The sequence below is a fragment of the Balaenoptera ricei genome, chromosome X, assembly GCF_028023285.1.
Source record: "Balaenoptera ricei isolate mBalRic1 chromosome X, mBalRic1.hap2, whole genome shotgun sequence".
NCBI lineage: Eukaryota > Metazoa > Chordata > Mammalia > Artiodactyla > Balaenopteridae > Balaenoptera > Balaenoptera ricei.
The window spans coordinates 40396198-40414124 of NC_082660.1; the positions used below are offsets into that span (position 1 = coordinate 40396198).

At 40.9% G+C, this 17927-nt stretch overlaps 1 protein-coding gene across 1 annotated transcript in view; it reads right to left on the bottom strand.

The window, feature by feature from the left end:
* Positions 1–17927, bottom strand: part of MAOB (monoamine oxidase B) — a 106021-nt gene that overhangs the window by 1270 nt on the left and 86824 nt on the right. The window contains exons 9-14 of the mRNA XM_059910691.1: positions 12897–12993; positions 11810–11863; positions 9179–9236; positions 6537–6634; positions 1391–1502; positions 763–825 (exon numbers count right to left, since the gene is read on the bottom strand). Coding sequence (XP_059766674.1) covers positions 763–825; positions 1391–1502; positions 6537–6634; positions 9179–9236; positions 11810–11863; positions 12897–12993 — 482 coding nt within the window. The remainder of the gene's footprint in view (positions 1–762; positions 826–1390; positions 1503–6536; positions 6635–9178; positions 9237–11809; positions 11864–12896; positions 12994–17927) is intronic.

The window sequence follows — 17927 nt, forward strand, 5'->3', positions numbered from 1 at the left end:
TTCTCAGCGTGTCAACTTCATGGCACGTGGGCTTTTTTGTTATCTTCTGTTCTGCCCACCACATGCTGAGCTCTGAAAGCGCTGCTGTACCGTTATCCCAGCGGCTGATTCAAAGCAGGTGCACAACAAATATTTGCTGAGTGGATGCATCTGTGGTCCACTCGGTCCTCAATCCCATCTCTGACAGAAGCACTAAGAGAATGACTTTGGAGTGGCCAGGCTACTGTTTTTAACCTTACACTTGACAGACGAATAACTTTGACCTTTTGGACCCTTGTCCTCTATGATGTGTGTACTTCCTTCCAGGCAGGAAAATTTCCTGGGGTTTTATTACAAAATGATAGGTATATTGAAAATGCATTTTTAACCTAAATCTGCTCCATTTCATTCCACTCCTTTGTCCCCAGACAGGGGATACTGACATATCTTCCTTTCATTTCCTCCCCCCGATCACCAGGTTAGAGATTTATTCAACAGACATTTATTGAGTTCTTAATAAGTCTAGAACTCTCCGAGTAATATCTCATCCGACCAAAAAATAATTAATTTTTTCCTAATAATCTGCAAGGCATGTGGCAGCTGCAAATTTATCAAAGTTCTTCTAAATCCCTCACCTCTGCCCTAACCCGTGGCATCTCTTTAAACATTCATGGGTTGAATCACTTAGGGGAAGGTCTGTGAATATATACAAGTGTGTTCTATTCGCAAGTAATTATTTTTAGAGGAAAGAGATTGAAATTCATGATATAAAATATAACCTACCACAGACTCTGGTTCGGGCTGCCAGATTTCATCCTCTGGGATCTTTCCCATGGCATGCAGGATCTGAAAAGAAAGTGCATCTTGGTGAATAACAAAAATGACACCATCTTTCTCCTAATCTGCTCTTTAAATAAAGGACTAACAATGTCTTTTGGGATATCCATTAAAAACACGAGGGCAAAAGCCAGTGTAGTCCACTGAACCTTTGAAAAGATCCAAAAGGTCTTCCATCTGTAGCATAAGAAGGTCCAACCATTAGACTCACCATAAATTTTAATAGCCGTGAACACGCCTTAATAGGGATGAGATCAGAGAAACTGTCGGAAAATATATAAATGAATTCTGAATCCTAGTGTAAACATGTTTGGTTCTATAATATTAGACCTAGGTTATCTCTCAAGTATAGCCATGGTGATCTTTTGCCCCATGGACTCTTTTTACCTTGGACTCATTGTTACTTTTGGGTTAAGGTATTCATTTCACCTGAGACTACTGTTAAAAAGGTGTTTCATTGTCCTTCAGATGGGGGTTCATGGGGAATTGGCTCCCAGGATCTCAGACATATTTAACCTGTTTGTCAGGCCCATGAGTTGCTTCCTTCCCCACAGCCCGTGACCCCAGGCCTTACCTCTCGGGCTGCTCTCTCCCCGGCCTCCACAGCCCCCTCCATGTAACCACTCCAGTGTGTAGCAGTCTCCGTGCCTGCGAAGTAAATCCTGCCCACGGGCTGGCGTAGAACCCTTGAAAGCAAAGCAAAGAGATAAAAGTGGTCAGTCTCAGAGAGCCAGAGGAGAGCCTTCCCACAAAGACCAAGGCTGGTCCGTTTCCTCAGACTCTAAATGTCAGGAAGTCCATTGGCAATTCTGGAATAATGTTCATGAGTTCCTCCAGTTCTTACACGATCTTTGTCACAGACAAAATGGAATAAAAGCCAAAGTTCACTCCTGCACCAAGAACTTACAGGTAAAGGGACTGACATCAATGGAGGTAAAATAAGTATTTGCTTCACATACATAAAGTGAGGGACTGTATATGCCCGGTCATGGATAGCTGGTTCACCAACTTTGAGCGAGGGGACACGTGCCCCCAGTTTCCCACCTGGTCGTTCCACCAATGAACTTGGCAAATCACTTCCTCTCACTGAGCTCTGGCTTCCCCATCTCCTAAGGGGCATGATCCAATAATTTTTAAAACCTTTTCTATTAGTAACATTTAACAAATCTGTGAGTATGACTATGACTCCAAAACCACCATTCCTTGAGCGCTTAGCTCTACCAGTGTGAAGAGTTTCACTGCATTAAATTATAACAGTTAACATTTGGGGGGGGGGGGCGCCAAACACTCTTCTAAGTGCAGTAATCTTTGCCACAACCATATGAGGTCAGTACGATTATAACCTCCATTTTGCAGGTGAGAATATGGAGGCACAGAGGCTGTGGTGGACACTGTGGTGCCCTGCCTAGACCTCCCTTCAAAAATGAAGGACCTTGCTGTTCCTCCCTGTTCTTGGCCCATTCCAGGCCCCCCTCCCCAGTCAACCACTGATCTGCTTTCTGTCTCTATAGATTAGTTTGCATTTTCGAGTATTTTATATAAATGGAATCATACAGTAAAAACAAAAAAACATGAAGGACTTATTCCCAGGTGCTGGAAGTGCTGCAGGAAGATGGCCTTCTGATGTCAGCCCTCTTTGGCAATTGCCTCCACTAAAGAAAATTGCCTGGTTCAAGGTCATGCCTCCTTCCAGCAGCAATTGCATCCAGTGACTGATCATCACAGGGCTATAAAAACCTGACCCCTCGCCCCAACTTGGGACATTTCTGAAGGGCCATCTTAGTCCTAGAGCTCCCTGAAGGGTCAGCTGAGGTCTTCACTGGGAAAAACCCAACTTCTCTGTCTGCCCACTCCTGCTTCCTTCCTCTCCCTTCCACAGATGTTGACGCCTAGGCTCTCCCTAGTACATATCCTATATGCTCATCTTTGCTTCAGAGTCTGCTTTGCTGGGGAATCTAACCAGCAACAAAGACAAAGTAATTTACTCTAGGTCATAGCTAGTAAGTAGCAGAGCCGGTATTTGAATCCAGGTCATCTGACTCCAGAGCCCACAGTCTTAACCACTTGGTTATACATCCTCCCTCTATTGAATTATTTTTTAAATCTTTTTAAAGAACTCCATGGCATAGCTACAATTATCCATTATCCCATTTTACACATGAGGAAACTGAGGCTTAGAGAAATGTGTGCTGACTTGCCAAGACCCACTTGCTAGAAAATTGCAGAGCTAGGATTTGAACTAGGTCGACCAGATGTCAAAGTCTCTGTCTTTATGCTATATATTTTTCCTAGTGTATCATCAACATCACTAGTTAACAAAGAGTGCCCATATGCTACACAAAAGGACAGAGTGTCACAGCACTTAGTTTCTACGAGGGGCCGTTTGTTGTTACCCTGACAAAAATACTATAAGGGAAGCGCCATCAACATGTCATTATTCATCCTATTCCAGGTTTCCATTATATTCCAGATAATGGATGTGGATGTCCAGAGCTAACATCCAGGCTCTGTCTTAGTCAACACTGTATACCACTGGGCCTTTTACAGAAAACCAAATGAGTTGGCTTGAATTGGTGGGTTTTCCTTCACCTACCCTTATTGTTGCCATCAAGCAAAAAAAGGGGAGGAGAATAGAAGATACTATAGAATACCAGAATGCCGATAATAATACATAGCATAATCTGGAATTATTCATAGCCAGCATGGGCTGGAGAGCCTAAGCGTATTCAGGAAGGGTTCTCGGCAAGAGAAGGTAATTTTGCTTTTTCCATGTTTATTAAGCAGTGCTGCTTTCACCACGTGAATCACTGTTTCCAAACAGACGGAACCCAAATTGGAAACCTCTGGGAGGCCTGGCCAAATCCTGGAATTAAATATTAGAAGAGAGAATAAAGGCTTAGAGAATTAATCATGCTGACTACTGGAATGTAAAAATGTAAAAACCAAGAATTTATTTCAAACAGGCAAAGATATCTTCCCTCCACTTGTCATGTGGAAATCTTCTTCCTTTGGGGAAAAAGAAAGCCCCAAAACTGGGGAAGAAAAATCCCTGCCGTTTCTCGTGCAGGTGAGGGAATAGACACTATAGGATATTTCCATGTATACTTCTTGTGGCTGGGTGGAGTAAAATATTTCCTTATGTGTTTTACCACTTAATCACTAAAGTATTGGGTTGACCAAAAAGTTCATTCGGGTTTTCATAACATCTTACAGAAAAATCCAACCCAATATTTGTCTAAGAAATAAACACACATTTCTTAAAGTAAAAAACCTTAAGAAATGTGAGTTTATTTTTTTACTAGAGTTGTACTGTCAATACTGTCCTCTGTCTTCCATTTGGAAGCAGAACATTTACTGTGTACTTTCTAGGCCATGAAGATAAAATTCCTTGCAGTATCCCAAACGTCATGGACCTGAAAGGTCAAGGGGATCCCTGCGGGCCAGTTGTCCTTGCTTGGATTCAGAGGTACGTCACTAAGATATGCTCTGCCTCAGTTTCTACCCTACAAATTGAAGCTAGTCACATGAAGCCTGAAACATGGCCCTGAGAAGGAATAAAGATGAAGGAGGGTGCTGCCATGTCACCACAAATGCCTGATATGATGGGGTTTATCTTGCTTCTTTCATGTGGTCAGAGTCAGGCTAGTGCAGGTGAGTGCCCTTCCCCCCCCCGCCCCGCCCCCCACTGACCCCATGGCTCCAAAGGCATTTTCCTGACACTCCTTATGGGATTGAGCATGAAACTAGCTACCCCGTGGTCAGAAATCTAATCACATCACAAAACTGATGGTCTTTCTCTGTTGAGAGGTTAAGTTTTGTATTCCTAAATGTGTTTTATGAAGCAAAGGATCCTATCTGCCTTTCTTACTCTCTATTCTACCCTCAAAATCACCCATAGGGCCCAGCCGTGTAACTTTTCCCCAGACATTCCAAGAACTTGTTAGATTCCTGTAGGAAGCGTTTGCTCATATATGGTTCCGTCTGCCTAGAATACATTCCCCAGTAGCCTTTCTCTGCCTTCTACAATTCTCAGGTGGTATGTGTATTATGAAGCCTTCTCAGCTTTCTCTAGGTAAGGCTAGCCCATCCCTCCCTGGGTCCCCATGGCATTTTCATGCCCCTCTATTCTTAGAGTACTTACCATAGTATGTTTGAGTCAATGTTTGATATTCTCTCCTCTCCCCATCCCTACCCTACCTCCTAACACCGTCAGCTCCTTTACAGCAGGGAGGGCTTATCTTGGTACAGGCAAACTTTGTTTTGTTGTGCTTTGCTTTATTGTGCTTCGCAAATATTGCATTTTTTTTTTCACGAATTGAAGGTTTGTGGCAACCCTGCCTTGTCAGATGATGGTTATCATTTCTTAGCAACAAAGTATTTTTTAATTAAGATATGTACATTTTTTTAGACATAATGCTCTTGCACACTCAATAGACTACAGTATAATGTAAACATAACTTTTATACGCACTGGGCAACCAAAAAGAAAATAATTTTGTGTGACTCGCTTTATTGCAGTAGTCTGGAACCAAACTCACAATATCTTCGAGGTCTGCCTATATATTGAAGTTTTCAGCAGAGTGCTTGGCAAATAGTTGGCACTTGGCCAATAAGTGCTGACTGAAACAATTACTATTGACATATTCTACAATCAGCATATCCAAAAATTAACTTAATGACCAGTAGCTAATCAGGTGGCACCCTCTGAATGATCTCATAGATGGTATTTTGCCATCTTCAGGAAGATGAGGAAAGTGATCACCAAAGCCATTATGTATCCTCTCACAAGCAGGTTTTAATCCTTCTTTGACTGGTTTTCACAAACAGATTGATTAGCCATTTACATTTACTAACACCCTTTTTTTGTTGCATACTCAGCCTTACTCATTACTCTACATTTCCTATTTTGTTTAGATTGAGCTCTTGGCATTAAATGATTGCTTCGTTTAGTATTACTTTCATGGTCATAATAATTACTACTACATTATTAATTCATACCTTGTTGTTGTCATCAAATACAATAAACTAAACACCAATGAGTCATACTTGGCTGCACAACACTGTAAATGCTAGAAACCATTGAATTATGCACTTCGAATGGGTGAATTGTATGGTATGTGAATTATATCTCAATGAAGATGTTAAAAATAACTTATGCTCTTATTAACATACTGATTCTTGTCTACTGTATGCCATCTTGTGCTTTCTCATACACCTGCTAAGGAAAGTGAGGTCCAGAGAGGAGAAGTGACCTGTCCAGGATGAAAAAGTTGGTTATTGGTAGAATCAGGGGGTGGAACCCAAGTTCCTTTACCCCCAGTCTAGAACACGATTTGCTTTTATAATGCTGTACCCATGTTGGCACTTATACAGTGCCCACTGAGGAAGTTCCACCGAGCCCTAAACTCACTATAAAGACACTTCTTCTGACAATATAAGTGAACCCTCTATCTAAATTCCTGTTCTTATGCTGCCACCTTCTTTGGTTCTATTGATTGGGATTGCTCCTTCAGAGGAATTAAGAGTCAAGGGCACCACCACGATGCAGAATTATAATGACTTCATTAGTGAGATTCACAAGATCCAAAGGAAATTGGGGATTTGGGGATTTTTTTTTCAGCATTTACAAGGAACAGGGGAGAAGAGCTACACGAACCTTCTTAGAGTTATGGACTCAGATTCAGGGAATTTCAGTTAGAACTGAGCCCACTTTTACTCTACCTTCCATATTGAGTCATGATCCCAGGGGGGAAGTAGGTCGTGTAGCAGCCCCCGGAGTACTGCTCCTCGCACCAGTTCTTCTCTTCATAGTGCACCGGCTGCAAGGCAGAGTGACAAAAACTCAAAGGAGACTCAAAGGAAGCAATCTAGTCTCGAATCAATCAAACACAGTCCAGTAGACTTCATATTGGAGAATCAGTAATTGTCTGAAATAGAGCCTTATTATGCCGATGTTTTTAGAGATAGGACTTTGGGCAGGTAAATGTCCTTGGTAATAGACTTCTAAGAAATTCTGACTTAGAAAGTTTTCTCACTTGGTTCATTCATGTCCCAGGTACTGTTCATAAGCTGCAATTGTCTAGCTCTATGTTTAAATTGGCCTTACGTATTAAGACGTTTTTAGTGCCTAATGGTTTCAAGACAAGTTTAAAAAGGGATTTATGCTTACTGGAGTAAGGAGGATGAAGAAAGTAGAAAAGCATGCCTGTTAAGGAAAAAGAATGACCAGATTCATGTTCTTCATGCAAGTCAACTTTGTTAAGAGAAGCTAGAACAGACGAATTAATGTTTTCATGGGACGTAGGCACTTCTGTTGATGGCGATGCAGGCAACTATCGGTCTGAAAAATATGTTTTTGCCATGAACAGGCAAAACATTAGCTGAGATTTTGCAAAGTTCAAGCTCTTTATTACAATAGCTAAACATAAGTGTTATCATTAGGTATTATTTTGAAAAGATAAATCAACATGGCAAGTCTTAAGAGAAAAATGTGAGCATAAAGATAGATTTGGAAAAGATGTTTTGTTTTAAAAATTTGCAGTCACACATGGGACTTCGGATAGTCATTTGTAACGAATCCTATCTACAAAGCACGAGGCCCTGTCTGAGGGGTGTAAGTTGCTCTGATGCCTCAGGCCCGGCCCTCTTCCCTCTCTGCATCTGAGGGTAACAACCATCTCGTGGGCATCCTTCTCTGGCTGTCTCCAGCCAGCCGATCAGATTTCATCTTTCACCTTTCCTTGCTCCCAGGACAGACACCAAAGCAAGTGCCCATCTCTATGCCAAGAGCAAACAACAGCAGGACCAACTCGTTTTTTTATTTTTCTTTTTTTGGCCGCGACTTGTGGCTTGTGGGATCTTAGTTCCCCTACCAGGGATTGAACCCGGTCCCTCAGCAGTGAGAGCTCGGAGTCCTAACCACTGGACGGCCAGGAATTCCCAGGACCAACTCATTTTTATCACCAGCAATTAATCACCCACATTCTTCTTAGGAAAAGAGACTTTCCCATATTAAAAATGATCAACTTTTTGGGAACTTGAGCACAACTGCTTTCCCCTCCCACTGGGGTTGCCTGGACAACCATCTCACAGGTTGTTGGAGAATCCTCAGTTCTGCACTGCCTCAGCCTGAGGGTGTCTCAGAACATAACTTCAAAAAAGCTTGAGTATCTACCAGGGAGAAATATCTTGAACCGAATATTTAAACAGAAAGACCAGTCAATTTTAGCAGCTGTGGTAGGATTAATTTTTAATGTGTATATACTTTGGGTCTTGCTACCTCACTCATATTACACTTGTGCCCAGAGGCTATGCTTATATTTAAACTTGTTAAATGGTATATGAAAGCAAAAAATGAAACAAAACACATTCTTCATTATTATTATGTTTCTCTCCAAACCAATCAATTCATCATTCTTGTTCATTTACTGAGGAGGAATCCCCCAAACCTTCAAGAGCATGTGTTTCACCTGTAACAAGTAACTCTTGCTTTAAAAGGATGAACAAAAATGACAAATTCAAAAGCCACAACAACTTGACTAGGAGGAAGCAAGCCACTGCAAAGCTGAGCAAAGTAAGTGTTTGGGGGATAAGATGAAGCCATGTAGCTGTTCAACTAGGTCATGGCGTGCACTGCAGAGATTTGGATTTAAGAGGCTTAACAAGTTAAACATTCTTAGCCCCTTTATTAGATTTTTCTCATGCTTTAACTGCTCATTTGGACATCCTTTTCCATTGTCTTCAAGTGCTGCACGGATAACTGGATTTAATAATAGCTTTCAAAAGGTGATGTAATCCGTGTCAAAACATTAAAACCCAGCAGTCTGGTGAATGGAATGAGAATGTCGGTTCATTGTTTTAAATATTGATGAAGGAGGTCGTTATGGCTACTGGTTATGGGCACTTTGGGCCCTTTGACTCTCACCAAATGCCCCTACCGCATTGCCTCCCTACCCATCCCATCCCACCTTTAACCACCCAGTGGGGAAGGGAACTACTTTGAATTTGAAGATCACAGCTTCCTCAGGCTACCTGCCAAGATGTCTAGGAAACTCAGCTGACAGGGCTCACCTTGAGCCAATCAGCATGTCTTCCCTGCTACAGGAAGAGCTCTGAACTCAGGGACAAGGGTAGCACCACCTAAAACACATCAGTGTTGCAGGGTCCCTAAGCTGCCACTAGCACAGCCAGGGCCCATACTCTCTGGGACAACTCATAGTTTACCAACTCTGGTGCAGACTCCTCTGAGGATAGATCAGGGAAAACATGAGCTCTAGAGCCCTACTTGCACAAGCCCATCCCTGCTAGCCCCCTGACAACAAAGCAAGATCTCTCTCCCTTAGGGAAGGGTTGGGAAGCCTTACGTGCAAAGCTTCTTGTGAGCCCAGAACTTTTGCATAGAGGTCACAAAGTTTCTTCAACCTATGGGAAGAGAGGGGGAAAAATAAGTGAAAATGAAGAAGGAAGAAAAAGTCAAAGATGTACCTATGATTCCCATCATTCAAAAAGATTCTGAGCTATTGCTTCCACTTGACATTTCATTTCAATTTTTCAAAACAAGGCACCTTGTTCTAGTTCCAATATCTTAAATCTGGGAGGACTGAGACTTGATTCTTGCTCACCTTCCTTTCTCTCCCCATCCCACTAAGAGGAAATGGGCAAAGTGGAGCAGGAAAAGCTTCGAATTCTGCTTCTGCCTCTTCCATGCTATGAGGTCTTGAGCAGGTTACTTAAACTCTCTGACCTTTAGTTTTATCAACAAACTCACCTGATTTTTTTCACTAATGATGGTAAAACAATGTGGTCTCAGGACCAGCAACAGCGGCTGCATCACCTGGGAACTTGTTAGAAATGCAAATTCTCAGACCTCATCCCAGACCTTCTAACTCAGAAATAGCAGTGGTGGCAACTCTGTTTTCACAAACCTTCCAGGTGATTATGTTTGAGAACCACTGATATAGAGCATATAAAGTTCCCAGCTCAATAACTGGTACATACGTAATAAATGCTCAATAAATGGTAGCTCTTAAGAAATTTAGTCTTATGGGGGAATTGGATGTAAGCCAAAAGTTATAATTAGTCAGTTAAGGTATGAGATTAGACTTATTTCCATTCTGATTTTTATAGAATAGTATTGTTAAAGGGGATCTTACAGGTGATTTAGAGTTAGGCCAATGATTTCAAAAGTATTATTATTATTATTTTTTTATTTTTTATTTTTTTTTAAACTGTATTTTTTTAAAATTATTTATTTACTTTTGGCTGCATTGGGTCTTTGTTGCTGTGCGCAGGCTTCTCATTGCGGTGGCTTCTCTTGTTGTGGAGCACGAGCTCTAGGCGCACGGGCTTCAGTAGTTGCGGCACGCGTGCTTCAGTAGTTGCGGCACGCGTGCTTCAGTAGTTGCGGCGCGCGGGCTTCAGTAGTTGTGGCTCACGGGCTTAGTTGCTCCGCGGCATGTGGGATCTTCCCGGACCAGGGCTCAAACCCGTGCCCCCTGCTTTGGCAGGCGGATTCTTAACCACTGCACCACCAGGGAAATCCCTATTATTATTTTAAACCCAGGAGCTCTTTCTACAAACAAAAGTATATGAAAATGCCTAATTTCCCCGCCCTTCTTCCCTCTCTTCCAACCCTCCTTCCTTCTTTCTCCCCCTCCACCATCTCTCTCTCTCTCTCTCATTTTTTTCCTTCTTTGTTTCTTTCTAATTTGTTTTTACATAAATGGACTAGTTTGGCACAAGCAGAGGAACAGTCAGACAGAGTAAAGAAAGTTAAATTCAGGAATAGAATCAAATACATAAGGGAATTTAGAATCATAAAGGTGGGTATTCTAAACCCATGACAAAAAGATTATTCAATAAAATGGCACTGGGACAAATGGCTACCCATGAAAGAAACAAAGTTGGACTCCTATGTGACTTCTTACACAAAATATATTTCAGAAGGATCAAAGATTTACACATAATAGATGAAACCAGAAAAGTAATGGAAAATGGGTAATTTAAAACATAACCTTGGAATGGGAAAGTCTTTTCTATGCATGATAGACCATTTGGAAGCAATGATTTTAAAAACTGATCAACCTAACTTTATAAAAAGTTAAACTTTTATTATAGTATAAAATGGATAAGCCATAAATATGATCAAAAGACAAATTGGGAAAAGATCTGTCCCAGGCACTGTTCTAGGCACTGGAGATCCAGCAGTGAACCCACCAGACAAAACTTCCTACCTTCGTGGATGTTAATATTCTAGTGGGGACATTTTTTTAGTGAGTGGGTCAGTCAGACTTCCATAGCCCTGGCCAAGCACAGTGATGGCGATAGTCATAAAGCAGCATGCTAACAGTGGGGGGGAGGGTGCAGGGTTGTGAGGGTTAGGAATGTGCCATAACGTAATTCAGGGGCTCTTAGTTGGTAAATATGTTATCAGTGGTGGTGTGGGAATAAATAATTGGTAGTGGTGAATACTAATCGCTGAAAGAAATTGCCACCTCCAGAGAAACTAGTCCTTCTGCACCTATAATCTGTAATAGTTATGCATCATTCATGCAGGATATACTGCAGACTGCCCTGCAATGCGGTCATTTGTCTACCTGGTTATCTCCTCCCCAAGTAAAATTTCAGCTCCTGGGCTATATCCATTTTTGTATCCTCCATAGCTCCTTGCATGGTATCTTATGTACAATAAACTCAATAAATATTATTTCGAATGCTTGGTTCTTCAGTTATCAGCATTGTGCCTTTATACAAGACCCTCATAATGAACATAACAGACATGTTGTGTTGGGAATACACATAGTATTAAGCAGTCTTTAAGTTTAAAAGTTAAGCAAAGTTGAAAGTGGGTAGAAAGAAGAAAAGAAGGAGGAAAGAAAGGGAGATGGAGTACAGAGGGGGGCATGAAGGGAGAGAGGGGCAGAGGAAATAAGGGAGGAGTGAGGGAGGGAGAGAGAGAGGGAGGGAAGAAAGAAGAGGTACTTTTTTTCCCCTACCTTTCCTCTTTGGTAAGACGGGTCAGTTTTCTGGCTTTGTGGGCAAGAATAAATCTAAAACATACAAACAAGAAAAAGGAAGGGAAATCAATGGCTGCTTTCATCCTGGCCTCATTTCTATAGCTACACATGTGCCTAGTGTACAGGTTAAAAGTGAACCAGAAGAAACAAATCATACACTATATAGTTTTATGTTCCATGTTTTAACTATTTCCCAGTTACATTCCTGACACTAAAAGGCACCTTCTAGTTTTAGGGATTCAAGAGACTCAAAACAGATGACTGGCCATAATTTTTGCCTGGGATAATACCATGACTGACCCATCTCCCCCTGCAAGGCTGATGTTCAATAGGAATATGCCCTGGGTCTCAAAGGTCTATCTAAGATGTGTCTGAGACTTTCCATTTTCATCCAGCCCTTTCTCTTTGGTTCTGTCTTCAAGATGGTATCTCCCTAGTGCCCAGCCTTTTAGAATCCGCCTCCATTTCTAGCCCTACGATTGCCTTCAACTTACCGACTAGCTTTGATCTCCCTGTTTTGACCCTTGGCTCTCTGAAATAAACTCATACAGATCCTAAGACCCATCTCAATTTTGGCTGCTCCAGGTAACCACCACCCATGACACCCCCATCTGTGCTGCTCTTCCCTGCCAAGCTGAGAACTGGGCTGGTCTTGGCTCCTCTCTAGTGGCACCTGGAAAATCTCAGCATCCCATGTAAATACCATGGATGCCTACACAGCCTCCACAAGAAGCCCTCTTAGTGAAACACCCTAAGTCAAATCTTCCTATCATGTTTTCACAAAAGATAGGTTACCAGAATATATCAACCCCCAGTGTTAAACATGAAGCAGAAAACTAGTATAACAAATTTTCAAATGTTATTGGTATTCTAATTCCTTTCTAAATATTAATTTGTTTGGAGACATTATTTTTTAAAAAGCAATAAGATTTTTCCTACTGCTGAATTTGGAGAAGAGTGACGCTGGGAAAAAAATTATTGAACAAAGTTTGGGGCACATTTATTAACAGTATAGGAATACGTTGTCAACATGGGAGATCATCACACCACCATAAGCATGCCTTACCCTATTATGGCGGCATAGCTGCCATCAGGTTTGGTATCATCCAACGTGTAGGCAACTGGAGCTTCCTCTCCTTCGATAATCATGCTTCCACAGTAATCTTGGAGAAGAGCAAAATGGAAAAAGGCATTCATCACCCTATCAAGCTACCCTTAGCAGTTACAATGAAGCACACATTTTTCAACTTGAGAAGCCCAAAGGCTGAAAATAAGATATTATACCCTAAATATACAAAGTCAAACCAAGCTGATGTCAAAAGGAAGGCTAAGGAGCCAACATTTGGTGAAAAACTCAAACGGTAAGCCCCTCTCTGCAAAGAAGCAACGTGACATTATGAATTAATCCAGGCCAACATTTAATGAAATCTTGTCTTCCTTGCTGTAAATACGTGTGCCCCTCTTTCCTCTTTCACAGGAAATCAGATAAAACCAAAGATGTGTTAAAGAAACGCTAGTCTCTTACTGTAAAAGAGAAGGGACTGAACATTCACCTTTTACGAGGAGCCACTTATTCAATGCTAACTAGTTCTTGATTATCTAGAGACAGGGCAGAGAGGACACAGATGACTAAGATGCACAGAGTCCCTCCACTTTTCCACCCTCCTCCTTAAAAGGGAGGGGATGTATGTATACACATAGCTGATTCACTTTGTTGTACAGCAGAAACTAACACACCATTGTAAAGCAACTATACTCCAATAAAAATAAATAAATAAAAAGAAAAAAGATATCTTTGCTGGATATCGAAAAAATAATAATAAAATAAAACGCACAGAGTCCCAAACCCTCATTGCAAACAGGACCTCCGGAACAACTTGGAAAACAATTTCAGCTCATTCTGCACAAAAGTGCTTCTCTCGTTCCCCTCCTGAACAAAATATATGTAATTTCAACAAAAGAATACAACAGAGCAATGGTGAAAATGTCAGGGCAGAATCTGAAATGTTATAATAAGATCCTACTACAGTGTACCACTCCTCCTGCCCCATCATTTACTTGCAAATTGAGGTTGTTCGAACAAAATTATGGTGGAAGACCTGGGAACTAATGTTGTATAGAAAATCCAATGAGTGGGTTTCAAAATTTGGAAAAAAGAACAGAGAAATAACTTGGAGGGTATGCACTGTCCCGACCTGTGTGGGAGCAGACACACCTGTAGGCTTTTTGACCTGCACTTGCTTCTCTCTCTCTCTCTCCCCACGACTCTCCCCACTTTGCATCCATGAGAATCAATGTCCTAGTCAGCCACTGGATTGAGAGGGACTTGCATGCCCCTCAGGTGTACTGGGGCTAAGAAAAACATTGAGAAAAACTGAAATAGGGGGAGGAGAAATGCTTAAAGTTTGTCAAAGAATTTAAGAAGATTTAAGAATACAACAGAAATAGTTAAGGAATCACCTTGTTATAAGAAGACAAGAAAGAGGACAGGATGTAATAAGAGAAAAGAGCAAGGGCACACGGGTCACTTGGGGTTCTGCTGGACCGGACAGAGGGATCATGCAGGACACCAGGCTGGCTGGGGTGGAGGCCCTGCTTTCTGGGTGGAGGGGCTCCTTGGACACGTCCTTCACAGCACAAAGTTGGCCTCTGCACCATGCATGTGCACTGGGCAGAAGTGAAGGAACAAGGGGGCAGAGGGAAGAGTCCTGTTCATGCCAGAACAAACCATGTGGCATCAGTAGCAGTTCTATCATTTGTAGGTAGAAAGCTCAGGAGCTCTGCCCATGCACATGGGACTTCCAGTTAGCTTGGTTCAGCCTCACTCTTAAAAAGGAAGGGCCATTCAAGGACATCTAGACATTGAACAAAATTCTTTAACAAAAGAAGTAAAGACAAAAGCAGAAACAAACTAACAAACAAAAAGGAACTCTCAGGAAAAAAAGACAAAGAGTAGAAGAAATTTCCCCCAAAGTGGCAAGTAACATTCTCAAGGAGAAAAGAGAAGATATTGTACCTATGGGAGGTAACAAAGAGGACTATTCAGAATAAAATAATTCAGAAGAAGCTTTTTGAGTGTGAAGTGTGGAAGGAGGAGTTCTGAAAAGACCATCAAATTCATCTGGAAGAATAACTGACATTTACCAAGGACAAAATTACAGGAAAAATAATGAAGAGAGAATATCCTACCAGATATCAAACATATTATAAAGCCACGGGGATTAAGATAGTACAGTGCTGCCAAAGGATTAGAGAATATAAATCTGTGTTCTCCAAAGTGGGGTGTGCACACCTAGATTGCACATCTGGATAGTGGAGAAAGATATTAGAAATTCTTATTTTTCAATTCCAGGTTTTCAAAAATGACTACTCTTGTATATTTTATAATAAAAACAATACACTTTTTTCCAGTGGTCCATGTACATAATTTAGGAATAAATATATTCAGTGGTAGCTGATGTTTAATTTTTTATATATAGGACTATAAAAAATATTTGGAACCCAGTGACAAAAATCAGTGGAAAAGAATTGTTGGTCCAGAAAAGCCGAATGTAGATATATTTCATAGGAGAATGAAACCATCATAAAAAAATTTTTAAAAACTGGTACACTGGGAGAAAATATTTGCAACACATACAGAAAAAAAATGAATAAGCACAGGATAAATAGATAATTTACAAAATGATTTCACACAGCCCTGAAGCCTTATTAATGATGAAACTTACAAATTATAGATAAATGGGACATTTTCCCCTACTGATTGGCAGAAAGTTAAAAATATTATTAGCTGGTCTACCCAAGTCAATTGACTTCGTAACTGCACTTTTACAAATTTATCAAAAGGAAGTGCTCCTATTCAAATCTTCAGAGCAATATGAAGGAAGCTGTTTATTGTAGCATAGCGTATAATAGCAAAAACTTGGAAGCAATCGAAATGCCTATCATCAGCATACCTATTGGGTACATTTTGATAGAGCCATACAATGAAATCCTGTTTATTCAGCTGTTGAAATGAGGTAGATTTAAATGCACTGATGTGGAGAAATGTCTGTGGCATACCATTAATAGGAAAGAGCAAATTTCAGTATAATGTGTATTATGTTTTTTAAAAAAAATGGTTTGGGGAAAGTATATAACATTTATTTAAAATTATATTTGCATATAAATGTTATGCATATTCTTTAATACACATTTAAAGTATACATACATTTCAATATATAGGTACAATATATTGAAAATATTACCTGTGCCTACAATAAATCTCTAAGGATAAACAACTTACATTTTTAACAGTGGTTCCCTAAGGGGAGGGGCAATTGGAGAGGGACATTTTTCATACACTTTTATTTTTTGAAAGTTTTATCGTGAATAAGTTCACTTCTGTAATTTTTTTTTTAAAAGCAGGTACTGCTTCTGTTATTTTAAACTTCAGGTGAAATCATTTAGATTTAAGGGAAAATAGAAATGGTGCAGATGAGCAAAAGCGAGGGATACTGAAAGACATAAGGCTTTGGCAAGAGCCTGCTCTCTCCAGGTAAGTGGGGATGGGAGGCAAAGCTAAGGTGGCTGTGATGCACCCCCCGCCCCTGCAGGGACCCCGGGAGGGCAGGGTGCTGACGGTGAGGGAGGCTGAGCTTAGGATGATTTGGTGGGAGACCAGCAAAGAAGAGGGGGCCCCTCCTTGTAAACTCACAAAGATATTACACACTTAAGAAACTGGAAAGCATTTCCTGGGACAATCATTCTACAAGCCAGCAAGAACTGGCTAGGGCTACCTGTATCAAAAGGCAAAAAGTTACCTTGTCTTTAATAGTCCAAACCACGCTGCACTTATAAAACAAACAAACAGTAATCTTGACCGATCGATTGATTGCTGAGTGCCTCATATGTGCCAGTCACTGTGCTAGGCTGTTTGGGGCTGCAAAAATCACCCCCTTTGAATCTGGTTAACTCATATTCCCTGTGCTTTTTTTTTTTTTTCCCCTGTGCTTTTGTATTACTCATTAATCACAGTGCCTTTAGGGATGGCGTTGAAAGTCTGACGCAAAGCAAAGACCTTCTTACAAGAGTTAACTTCCTCAGACTTCATTCCCTTATAGAATCCTTCAAAATATTGTTATTGAATTGCTTATCGATGTAACAGGAATGATATTGGATGTGAGTCTTGGAGCCCTCCCCTGTGTTTCTATAATAGGCTAGGTAACACCAACAGTGAACTCAATACATTGTAATGCAATTATCAGTTTACAAGACTGGCTTCCTCCCAAGTCTGGATTTTCTGGGCAAGGAAACATGCCTTTGAATTCCCAATGCCTAGCACAGCGCCTGTCGTACAATAGGTGCTCAGTAGTGGTTGGCTGAGGAAACACATTCAATTTCTCAAAAGAAACTGAAAATGCTTTGAAGAGGCTCTCATGTCTACAGTCATTTTTTAAAGTGTAACTCAAGGCTCATTACCAATAAGGACCGAGTCAGACCCAGCCTCTTCTTGAGGATGAAGAACTTGGGTTTTCTTTTTTTTTTTTAATTTATTTTATTGAAGTGTAGTTGATTTACAATGTTGGGTTAATTTCTGCCATACAGCACAGTGATTCAGTTATACATATATATCTATTCTTTTTCATATTCTTTTCCATTATGGTCTGTCACGGAATACTGAATATAGTTCCCTGTGCTATACAGTAGGACCTTGTTGTTTACTCATTCTATGTATAATAGTTTGCATCTTGGGTTTTCTTTTTGATACTAGTACCTAACAATGAACTTGCCTGGAACACTGCAGACCTAAGATAAAGGTCTGCAGACAGGAATGGAAAGCTAGAGATTCTCTCCATAAATAAAGGCCTTCTGAGTCATTAAGAGAAAAAAAAAATCTCCATTCCACGGTCCTAAACCTTATCCACTTGCCAGCAACCAGCTGTCTAAAACGGGTGCCCTGGACCACGAGAGGAAGCAGCTTAGCACCAGCAAGCTCTCCATGGTGGGTCACTGCACCGTCCTTTGTGAAAGATAGATTACTTGTTCAACTGATGCACCAATCCAATAATAGTCCTATACAGAATTTCCTGCAAAGGGGGAGAATCAGGAGGCTGCAATG